The sequence below is a fragment of the Panthera onca genome, chromosome A1, assembly GCF_046562875.1.
Source record: "Panthera onca isolate mPanOnc1 chromosome A1, mPanOnc1 haplotype 2, whole genome shotgun sequence".
In the NCBI taxonomy this organism is placed as follows: domain Eukaryota; kingdom Metazoa; phylum Chordata; class Mammalia; order Carnivora; family Felidae; genus Panthera; species Panthera onca.
Window position 1 is genome coordinate 229,149,042 of NC_138339.1, and position 12,513 is coordinate 229,161,554.

Below are 12,513 nucleotides of genomic sequence, written 5' to 3' on the forward strand. Positions count from 1 at the left end.
TAAATCCTAAGGACAAACCATAATTCACTTTTCAAAATATTACAACAGAATGTCAGTTGAACCACAATGTACTTAAAATAATTCACTGAATACAAATTTGACTTCTAGCCAACTTGTTAAGTTTGAGAGAGGTAAGGGAAAAAAAGAGGTATGGTGGAATACAGGAAAGTTAACACAATCTCTTTTTGCATAGAGTACCTATAAAATTCTTCTTTTCCAGCTTTTCCATCATTGGAGGGTATGAGCCATCCACCGTCAGCCAACTGTATTCCCTCTTTAGCCCACTGGACTTCCTTCCCAAAATAATCCTGAGTGTGAAACTGAAAAGACTCTGCATTTTTGCTGTTGATTTTTACACAATGTTTGGAAACGCCATACATATATAACTGCACAAGATAAATGATAGAAACATTTGATAATGAATGAAAAACAAAAAAAACAAATTTCATAGAATAAAAACAATTATAGGAAACTAAAATCGAATTTACCAAAGTTTTTCATTTAAAGATTACAATATTCACCATCAAAATACTGAACTTAGTTACTAAGAGCTAAACATTTTAATGTAATATAAATGACTCCTATATTCAAGAGTCTCCCGTACCTTTTTCATTCCCCTTGTGTATATGCCTCCTGCTACAGCTGCCACAGGAGGTCATTCTGGATATAAAAAAGTAACTTAATATTTTATAAAACCTCTTAAGTCAAAAAATTCAGAAGGAAAAAGACAGTGAAAAGTTTAAGTATTTTTGGGCATCTGACCTCAGGAGGTCAGATTTGTATCCAGGCCTGGCCTCCATTCACCCAGCATGCCTCAGCCCAAAGTATCTCTTCCTTTGTACAGACTTGACTCTGGAGTCACACTCCTTGCTTTGAACTGTAGCTGGTGGAAGAGAGCTTCCTAGGTAAGTGACTCTGGGGGCACCTGCTGAACCCTGTGCTTCAGCCTCTCCTCTGCAAATGATGGACAAAAATAACAGTAGCTCTCCTTTAGACACTTGGGAAGATTAAGGCAGATGTAACCAACGCAGGCCCAGTGCTTAGGAGAGTGGCTAGCGCATAAAAACTACTCGATAAATATTACTTTTTAATATTATCAATATTATATTCACCTCTACATTGCCTAAAATTGTAAGTAGATAGCACTGGCTTAATAAGAATCCTCTTTTAAAAATGCCAATAGCTCGGGGCACCTGGGTGGCTCAGTCGGTTAAGTGCCCGACTTCAGCTCAGGTCATGATCTCACGGCTCGTGAGTTCAAGCCCCACGTCGGGCTCTGTGCTGACAGCTCAGTGCCTGGAGCCTGCTTCGGAGTCTGTGTCTCCGTCTGTCTCTGCCCCTTTGCTGCTTGCACTCTGTCTCTCTTTCTTCCGCAAAAACAAACATTAAAAAAAAAATTCTAAAAATGTCAATAGCTCTTAATGGATTCAAGGCTATGGGTTATTCACACTTTAAATTTGAAGAGGGAAGAGAAACAGCAATTTTGGAGCACAGATCACTTTAGTGGGATAAGGCAGCAGAGAGGGAGGCTGCCACTGTAGGCAGATTAGGAAACAAAATGATTTCATTTATCCATTCCCGCATTCATTTGTTCCTTCTTTGAACAAAATGGTTTGGAGATACTAGTTAATAACATGAAATTATACTTGACTATAAAAGTTAGCAGCATTGCAGACAGAAGCGTACCTGTTTATGAGAACACGCAGAGGGAACTCGGCCTTCTACGGCTACTCTCAGAGAGATTCTCGGCACAGTGGATGTTTTTGCAAGATACAGACTACCTGGCTGTGGAAAAATATGCTGCTTTTGTTTCTCTTTAATTCGCATATCCTGTATATCTCTGGCATTCTGAAGACTTGCAATTAAATCTATGAAAGAACAAATTAGCAAAAAATAAGCTTAAATATAAAATCTAAAAAGCACAACCTTTGTTTTACAAAGTCGTATGCATCAATTTCCTCTAATTTTAAATCTTCAGGGATAAGCAAAGTTTCGTCTTGTAAACAACAGATCTATTATTTTTATTTCAAATTTGGAAGAAACTTAAAGCCTGTTAAATATATGTATTCCACTATTAGCAGTCTTAGATCATGTGTCTAATTGCTTTTTTAATAAGAAAGTCCACAAGTAGTTACCTTTGAAAGAAAGCATTAGAATACTTAGAATCTAATCTTTGGACTTAGGAAGAATCTAAAGCATTAAAAAGGTCCTGAAATTATTATAATCACCAGAAAAGGGGTCAGATTCTCCAGGCATTATTAAAATATGAGAAACATCTAACTGGAAGGCAAAAATATGTCAACACAAATTTTCATACAATACCTAAAGGTTCTTTTTCGCACTTCGTGAATACCATAGTTGCTGCTTGACTGGAGTTATTTTCGTTAAGCTGATGAATTTCACTGTTATTATTTTTACTATCACTAGAACTATGTTCATCTATGTTTTTTGGTTTTTGTTTGTTTTCTTCCACATTAGTATTCTTGCTAATGTGCTGTTCATCTTGGTGAAAATGTGATTTAGTTTTAAAAGGTGGGACAAAGACTTTCACTGGTTTGCTTGGAGTAATCAAATGTCCCCTTTTTTCATTTCTTGTGGCAGGAACTGTACAAAATGGCTGCCCTGAAATGGATACATTGCTTGAAGATTTTTCTAAAGCCAGGTGTTCATAAAAATGAGATTTAGACAAAAATTTTTGACCAGGCGCAGTGAAATTTGGATTCTGTATTTCTTGCCGTTTCTTAGTTGTGCTACAATGAGGAAAAAGTATTTGATTATTTGCCAATAAATGTACACACATGGAAAGGTTTTAGAATATATACATATATATACATATTTTTTTGTAAACCTCAACTGCCATATGGCAATCTTATTCTGGCAACTGTTTTGCATTTCATCATGGTTGCCATCCAAAACAATACCACACTTTTCAAGTCTGTAACTATTTTTTCACACACTGACTTCCAGCCTTTGAGTTTACCACTTACTTCACATAACAGAAAAGCCTGTCAAACATGGATTTTCTGTCTCCTCCAATTCTAGCCCTGTACTCCTTATTACCTCCTTTACCAGAGAAATATCTGTCCATCCTCCTGTCAGGCCTAGCACCTTCACCTGTACTCTTGACCCCATCTAATAACTCAGTCTCCTCAGGAGCTCCACTCTTTCAATTATTTTTCTACTTCCTTCCTGTCTCTTTCTACCACTTGTTTATACTGTTTTTTGTTTTTTGTTTTTTTTTTTTTAGTGCTCCTTTCATTTAGCCAGAAAGACTTGTGCATTCTTGAAATGCTTTTTTCTCAGACTTCTCTCCCCTTCAAGCTAATACTCCTGTGACCTTAATGGCCAACCTTCCTAAATAGGTAATCTAAACTAGCTATCTTTATCTATTCAACTTCTACTCATTGAACTCTCATTTCTCCCACTCTTCTACAGAAATTGTCCTCAACCAAGTTGCTAATGACCTTCCAAGTGCCTACAATACATATGTACATACAAACATACACACACACAGTTTCACAAGTAAACTCACTCTACTTGACCTTTGACAGATGATTTTTTTCCTTCTTAAAATTCTCACCTCTAATATCTACATCACCACTGTCTGTTTCTTTTTTGTTTTCCTCTTTCTGACTCTTAAAAAAATTCCCATCTCTAAAGTTGGATTTCTTCCCTAGACATTTTCCCTGGGTGATTGAATCATTTTCCTTGCTTAAATTATCATCTAACAATAAAAATATTAATCTGTATCTTCATGCTTGACTTTCCCCCAGGTGTTATTCCTGCACCTTTAACTTTGTACAGCACGACATATCTCTACCTTGATGTTCCACACTCATCTCAAACTCAACACATCCAAGACTAAATTTATCACCTTCTCTAGCATACATGTTCTTCCCAATGTTTGCTATCTTGTTGAAAACTGCATACTTCCTTTTACCCAACCCTGAACTCCTAGAGATTGAAGTTACCCTGGAACTCATTTAGTTCTTCAGTCATCTAACCATCAAATATTTAATGAGTTCCTACTATGTGTGCCAGGCACTGTTTTGGCTGGAGGATATAGTGGGAACAAAACAAAATCATAGAGTTTATATTCTAGTGGAAGGAAACATACAAATAAATATGTCAGTTGGTATTAAATACTATAGAGAAGATTAAAAGCACAGTAAGGGGGACAGGGAGTGTCCAGCAAAAGAAATAATATTCTAAAAAGGCTGGTAAGAAAGACATTATTGATAAGGTGACATTTGTACAGAGCCCTGAAGGAAGAGAGAAAGAAAGCCATGCAGGTATTTGGGAGAGGTGCTGCAGGGCTGCAGGCAGAGTGAACATCACACACCGGGCTATGCCTAAGTATACCTGGAGCAGAGTGAGCAGGGACAGTCAGTAGGTGGGACTGGAAATAAAGCAAGAAGGCTGGATCACAGAGAACCCGTACACCCTCGTAGGGCTTCCCAATTATACTCAGATGGGAAGTCACGGGCTAGTTTTTGAGTAAAGAAATGACACACTCTATCCTCTGGTGTGAGTGTATTTTGAAAGCAGAGTTGTTAGACTTTTATAGGAAAGCAGATTAGGGTAAGCTTTGAAGCTGTTAAGTTTGAGATATCTATTAGTCACCCCAATAAAAATGTCAAGGAGGTAACTAGATGAATGCATATGTTTTTCAGGGAAGAAATCTGGGCTAACGATATTAATTTTGGAGCCATCAGTAAATAGAGGGTATATAAAGTCATGACAGTGGATGAGACAGTGATGAAGAAGGAAGGTCAGGAAGAGAAGCCATCTGGAAGTGAACCATGAGGGAATTTAACATTTAGTAATTTAAGGGAAGAACAAAAGAGAAAGAATGGCCACTGGGAAGGAGAAGTAAGAGAGTGGTCCCAGGAGTTGAAGAAAGTGTGAAGAAGAGTGATTAACTATGCAAATGCTAGGTTAACAGGAGGGCAGAGAGCTGACAAGATTCAACAACTGCTGGGTAACCAGTAATCTTGATAAGGAGTAGTGCCTGGTGATCAGAGAGTGATCAGAGAGTATGGTAGGTTCAGGAGAGGAGGGGGAGAGATAAGTAGACAACATTCTGATGAGTTGTGCTTTAAGGGGCTAAAGAAACAGACTGGTGGGATTAGAGGAATCAAGAAAGGTGTTTCTTGTTAAGACGGAGACTTACAGCAATTACCTCACTGATGGGACTAAGCCACTGGAGAGGAAGACAGGTATCAATGCAGGAGAGGGGCAATTGCTGGACTGATTTCCCTCAGTAGATGATTGAGAGATCCCGTGCAGAAGAATAAATGCAACTTCTACTCCAAAACTTATTTTCATTTATCTTGTACTCCCTTGTTTTTAAATATTAAGAGTCTTGTGAAAATGAGGCATTTGCTTTGTAGGTCATGTCTAAGATGTCTACTTGAATATAAGTGGAGATAGTCTGACACTCCCAGTTAGCCACTATCTGGCCAAATCTTTTTTTCTTTATGTTTGTTCGTTTGTTTGTTTGTTTGTTTAGAGAGTGTGTGTCTGTGAGCAGGGGGAAAGGGGCAGAGAGAGAGAGAAAATCTTAAGCAGGTTCCATGCTCAGCATGAGCCCGACGCGGGGCTTAATCCTACGACCTAAGCTGAAATCAAGAGTTGGGGGCTCAACCAACTGAGCCACCCAGGCGCCCCTGGTCAAATCTTCTTGAATCTCAATCTTTCGCTCACTTTATACTCTCTGCTCTAGCACTTGTGTTAAATTTTCCTTACTAATCTCCTTGCAGCAGTCTCACTTTGGTCTATTTCTAAAACAGAAATTTGGTTATCCTGCTCCTCTTCTTAGACACTTCCACAAATGGTCACCTACCCAGTTTCGGCTTGTCAGAAATGACACAGGAGGCTTCCTATATATAGGTCCCAACCTCCCCATTTCTTTTTTGTTTCTTCCCAGCCCCCTAAATCCCATGAGGAAAGCCACACTTCTTTCTTTTACCCGAGTGTGGAGCTCCCTCCTCACCCAAGCATTCTTTTCATTCTGTCTGGAGAACTGTTCTTGCTAAGCTTCTGTCCCATAATTAGGTGCCAATTTTTCTATGCTGTCATGTCACTCAGTTATACCTACTTTGGTACTTTTATCACGGTAATTCTTTTCACACCTGGCTCCAAGACTAGCAATCTGAGGTAGACTTATCTTTGTATCTATCTGCACAATAGAAATCAGATACTTAGGTAAATTAGTTCCTTATGCATACTTACTAAATGCACAGAACTATTTTATCATGTGTGAAAATTAAGGTAATATGAAGATAAATAAGCATTTATTTTTAATATTACAACCTCCTTTTGGAAATGGAAACAAACCACATGGGTTTCTACTTTCAAAACACGTATATTAGAAGCCTACTGGAAAATATACTCCAGAAATGAGGATCAATGATTTTTTTCAACAATGCCACAAATAGTTATTTATGAAAAGGTAATATTAAAAACAATTTAAACCACAGCTTTGGGCTAAATAATTTACCAGGTGAGAAAGGTTTTATAACTGCTTTCTACAATTTTAGATGCTTCTATGATATTCATATCCATTATCTCTAAGTGACATTTCTGTGACTGCTTCTTCTTGAAGAGCCACTTGGAAGATCAAGATTTAGCTCTCTGTCAACACCACTTCTGCTTTACTAAATAGCCTTTCTATCTCATCTCCCTGTCTTCCCATGTTACGTATTTGACTGTCAACATTTAATTGTATACCCTCTCTGGAGACTTAAGCCCTGGTCTTCTGTTAGAGTGGACAACAGGTAGCTGTCCAGCTTCATGGAGTGGAGGAGGCAATGTATTTTCAACCTATACCCTTGTTCTGGCTCCTTCCTTCTTCACCACCAACTGTGAAGATACACTAATTCCTCAGCTTTTGAGGCTTCTTCACTGTAAAATGGTTGGTTTTTTTCTCTCCCCACTATTAGCTTTTTAATCCGTTTTCTTCCAAATCCTTGGAAATACAGCCACTGAGGTCTCCTCTCCTGTCCTCCCTTATCTTTGGTGGGTGCAAGTTCCCTCACTGTGGTTTTGCTAAAATTTTGGAAGGCAATGGAACTATTTGGGTGTGCTCAATCCACCATCTTTACCAAGAAGTTTATTACTGCATTAAGACTTCAGGTTCTGCTTCAATTTTATCTTGTAGGCAAACTCTCTGAGGGCTCTATTCTTCTGTCCGAAAATGGTCTAGCTGCCAGTCTGGGCTTAGTGACACAGCTATCTTTCTGGGATCTCCCCTCAAAGCACTGTCTACCTGGGTGATTCCCTCTGCCTCTTTCCTATGCTAAGTTCTTGTTTCTCAAATCTTACATCTTCCTCCTTCTTGGTTATGGGTGACTTCTGTGAGCTTCCTGAGAAAAGTGCATGGAGGATAAACCTTTTGGTACTCTGCATCTGAAAAATGTCTACCTCACACTTATTTGATATTTTGGTCAGTGATAGGATTCTAGGCTGGAAGTCATTTTCTCTCAGAATTTTCAAGGCACTGCTCTGTAGTATACATTATAGAATCCATAATCTTCTAGCTTCCATTGTTAATGATGAGAGGATTTATACCATTAGGACTCTTGAAACTTTGTTTGAAACCTGATTTTTCTGCCCTCCCCTCTCCCCCAGAAAATTTAAGGTTTCCCTTTCCCTGCAGCATTCTAAAATTTCAAAAGCATGTTCCTTAATGTGAGTCAGTTTTTATTCGTGTGATCAGAGGGCTCTTTTAATCAAAGAAACTCATATCCTTCAGTACTGCTAAAGTATCTTATTTCTTTGAAAACTTCTCTTCATTTCCCCTTTATTTCTTCTTTCCCAAACTCCAAATTTTCAGATGTTAGCCCATATGACTGACTTTTCCAATTATCTTTTCTTTTTTCATCTTTTTCTTTTTGTTCTATACTCTTGGAGATTTCATAACTTTTCTATTACTTCTGTTGTTCTCCACCTGGGAATATTAGTAAGTTTTTTTGAAATTTTATTCACCTCCATGTATGGTCTATTTCCTCTAAGTTTCTTTCTTTTTTGTTTGTTTTTGCGCTATGGAAACTATCACAGAGGCTTTCTGCCAATAGCTAGTGATCTTTTATTTTCTGATCTTATCTAAGAGTGAGGTATGGGGCACCTGGTTGGTTCAGCTCATTAAGTGCCACCTGACTCTAGATTTCGGCTCAGGTCATGATCTCAAGGTTCATGGGATTGAGCCCCGCACTGGGCTCTGTGCTGACAGTGCCGAACCTGCCTGGGATGGGATTCTCGCTCTTTCTCCTTCTTCCTCTCTGCCCCTCCCCTGCTCTCTCTCAAAACAAACAAACAAATAAACAAACAAACAAACAAACAAACAGTGAGGTGTGTGCTGGAGGGGCTTGTTAATCGTTGGCATCACTGTCTGGTGCTCTGGCTATGCAGTTTCGTTTGAGTACCTGCATTTGTCAGTATTTCTAGTCTTTCCTATTGGGCTAGTCATGTTCCCTAGAAAAAAAGTCTTCTAGTCCTCTGCCTAGAGGCGTGGCTGCCAGTATTTGGGAGCCAAATGTGGGAAGGAGGCTGGCGAGTCTCACTACTTGAGAAGCAGATTTTTTACTTGATCTCTGTTTTCGGTACCCTCCCTTCAACTGTGCCTACTGTGTCTCCCCTCTCCCACTTCAGAACCCCTCCAATTCATCTTCTCCAGACAATAACCTTCCAGGTCTTCTGGCACAAAAGGGATAACTGGCTGCCTGCAGTGGGGGAAGGGATATAGGTATTTCTTAAACAGATTTTCAACTAATCTCCCTATTTTCTACCTCACCTTCAGAAGTACAAGTTGCTGCCAATTTGAGTCTTTCTTGGGTTTTTTCTTTGGGGGAAATTGGGTAGCTTCTCTACTTGCTCTAATGTCAAGTTTTAGCTTTCTATGATGTTCTAAGTCTTTCATGCTTTTTGGCTTCCAGAATTTGTTTTTTCTCCGATCATTGTCCTTGTGGATTTATACATTAAAAAAATTCTTAGCAATTTGAGTAGGGCTTTGAAAGGGAGGAGAGATAAAAGAATATCTTTAGAAATATTTATTTAAAAAAAACATACTTTTCCTATACTATAATAAAAAAAAATTGAACATGTCTTACCTAAAGGGTCCACAGGTAACTGGCTGTAAAGAAATATGATGCATAAACAAGCTTCTGTCTTTTATGATGCCTAGAAAAATATTTTACGTTATGTATTAATGAAAATCTGAATGAAATTTTATTTCCTATACCTATTTATTAGACATAATTGTAAATATTTACATAAAAAATTGATATATAGGCCTGAAATATTTGACTCACAAACTGATAACTATATACCAAATAACTCAGCATAAACAAATCAAGAAAATCAGTATAAATTTCATTAGCTGATGTTAATCATAACTCAAATGTGTTAGTTAACTGCCATGCATCAAATTTAAAATTTAGTCTTATGAAGGTTTACAAGCCAAACTTTAGATATTGTTCTCAGTATGCAACTTGTACTTCTTAAACCTTCAAATCGTTCACTAGTACGGGATTGGCTGACTAAACTAGAATATATTGATACAACCACATGATCAAATACTATGCAACCATAAAAAAGAATGAAGAAGATTCTATGCAGTCATTAAGGGTCTGCTGTGGGATTTATTGCATGCGTTTCAGAACTAAGCCTCTACAGTCTAACACATTTATGCCTCACTACTTGAATTCTTCCTTTCAAAACCCAGGAACCAAATATATAGCGAGCAATAGTTACACGTTTTATTTATTTTTTTTTTATGTATTGCATGGTAAGAATTTCAGATTTTAGTCTAAATGAGATAAGAAGCCACGCAGAGTTTTAAGCAATCAAGGAGTATGATCTGACCTTTTTGTTACCAGGATGATCCTGGCTGTTATGCTGAGACAGCCTGGAGGAGGGGCAGAGGCAGAAACAGAGAAAGGAGTTACAAGCTTTGACTGTGGCTTAGATGAAGGTGGTAGGGGGAGAATGAGAAGAAATGATCAGATTCTTGTTATATTTGAAAGGTAGAACATATAGGACTTGTTGATGGGCTGGATGTGAAGTGTGAGGAAACAAAAGAGTAAAGGAGGACACCAAGGTTTTGATGTGTCAATTGGCAGAATGGCAGCAAGAAAGGAATGAACAGAAAGAGCAGGTTTGGGACAGAGATGGAATCAGGAGTTTAGCACTGCCTGTAGTGACTTAGAGATGCCTATTAGCAATGTAAGTAGAAAAGTATCAAGGGCAAATGCACAAGTAAGTCTGGAGTTCCAGGATGGGCTAAGCTTGCAGATAACAATGTTGGTAGTCACTGAAACTGAAGTTTAAGCAGAGAAGAGCTCTAAGGACAGAGCCCTGGGGCACTCCTATGCTTAGAGGAAGGAAAGAATAAGGAAGAACCAGAGAAGTGGCTATGCAGGAGGAGAACCGACTGCATGTGGTGGTCTCAGAAGAGTGACCAACTGTCAAATGTGGCTGAAAGATGGAGTCAAATGAACACACAGAATGCCTGTTGGATTTGCCAACATGGAGATCACCAAATGGCTTAGGAGAGAGTGATTTTCGTGCAATGGTGAAGGTCAAAAGCTTGCCTGGATTCCCAGAACCTAAGCCTTAAATTATTATACTAAGATGTTACTAAATTTTTATAGCTTTTTAATTTAAAAAGTCATTATAGAGAACCTCCACATCATACTTGGTATTATGAAGGAAATGCTCACAAAACAAAGCAAGACATAATTTTAACAAACCACACTGCAAAGTCTTGTCTAATTATTTAAATACCCAAAAAAGCTGAGAAAAGTTCACTTAAAAATATTGTGTGTAGTACCTACAGAGAGGGAAAAGATATGAATACAAAGCAAATTTTACCATCTGGAGTGCTTTTCGAAGCTTTTAAGGATTTTTCTTGATTTTTCATTATCCTGTCAAATTCATTTAACAAATTTCTTTTGATTGGGGGTTCTCCTAAAAAAAAAAAAATTCCATATATGTTTTTAAAGCAAATAATAGCAATATTATTTTTCAAAAGCCTATATAGTTCATTTTTTTAAAACTAAAGTCCTGACTCTTACAATTTATTAAGCAAAAAATACATAATACTTATAATTTAAGTAGTGACCATTCTACTTTGAAAGAGACAATTTATTTTTCAATATCAATTAATTAATTTCTTTCTTTCTTTCTTTCTTTCTTTCTTTCTTTCTTTCTTTCCCATTTAAAATACCACTATCTAATAGGGTCTAGGGATAAAAAGATGTTACCAGATACCAGTGATAAGCTACTTTTTAATGGAATAAACTAGCACTAAATGAAACTATAAGTTTACTGGAAATAAGAACAAACAGAATTTCTTCAAGTAAAACTTTTTCCTGCATTAAACTCGAGAAGGAATTTATTATGCAGGTCCTTGAATTAGAGTGAGTAGGAGAAAAGACTTTAAAATTAGCAAAATTACATTAAAATATTAGTAATACTTATTTAAAAATTCTACAAAGGCTGAGAGTAAAATTAAACCATAATTCAAATTACGCATGTCCGTGTCATACTGAGATAATAGGTGATAATGGGTACTCTGGTTTTTGATGCTTTATTAAAGGGAATGAACTTGTAGAATTTAATAGGAGATGAAAATGTCCATGCAAAGCTTTATCAAGTGTTAAATTATGAAGTGATTTGTTTAGCAAGTAACCAGAAGCTGATTAAGCTGTATATTCATATATAACAGAAGTGAGGGAACATTAAATAGTGATGATGCTGAGAACATTTATTACAAGTCTGAGTTTGTTGTTGTTGTTGTTGTTTCCCCTAAGCAGGTTAACGCACTTGAGAGTACACATGAACAAAATGGGTTCCTATGAATAAAGCCATTATTTTCCATAAAAGAACTGTGAGTCTCTTTAAGCATCTGCTCTTCAAAATTTTTACCAGAGCACAGCAACAGTTTAAGGTAAGTATCATCAACTTTCTACTTTTCCCATAACATAAACTTGGTATGGAATGTGGCCTGGATAACAATTCAGAAACTCTGTATCCACAGGGTAACTGAAGGTGCCAAGTTGAAGACACTGGCTTCAGTGTTTTGCTCTATAGTAAGAAGAGACTGGGCAAGACCTGTGACAACTCAATTCAACTCAATTCTGTGAGTCCATAGTTTTTACAAAGGAGTTAGTTATTTAATATTAAGATCATCCACTTAAAAGCTGGAGTTAGTTTTGGCATTTACTTTGATGGTATTTGATCAACAGATTCAATGACTTAAGATTATTCTTTGTCATTTGACCTAGTTGAACTAAGTTGTTCCATACATATTTCAAAGAGAAGTTAGAATATAGTCCAAATGCCATTAAGACCAGTATGTTATCTGCCAAAAATGACTGACTTTAAAACACTTCCTAGATTAAAAAAAGGAGGCAAACCAGCACCTATAATTGAAACCAATTTTTTAACTTCACAGGAGCCAGAGTTGGAACGTCTGTGTTCTTCCTCTCTAATGGAAACAGTTAATAAGTT

The 12,513-nt window shown here is 37.3% G+C and overlaps 1 protein-coding gene across 1 annotated transcript in view; it reads right to left on the reverse strand.

The window, feature by feature from the left end:
• Positions 1-12,513, reverse strand: part of BRCA2 (BRCA2 DNA repair associated) — a 59,786-nt gene that overhangs the window by 26,614 nt on the left and 20,659 nt on the right. Inside the window, exons 12-16 of the mRNA XM_060637392.3 lie at positions 10,873-10,968; positions 9,111-9,180; positions 2,323-2,750; positions 1,687-1,868; positions 199-386 (exon numbers count right to left, since the gene is read on the reverse strand). Coding sequence (XP_060493375.3) covers positions 199-386; positions 1,687-1,868; positions 2,323-2,750; positions 9,111-9,180; positions 10,873-10,968 — 964 coding nt within the window. The remainder of the gene's footprint in view (positions 1-198; positions 387-1,686; positions 1,869-2,322; positions 2,751-9,110; positions 9,181-10,872; positions 10,969-12,513) is intronic.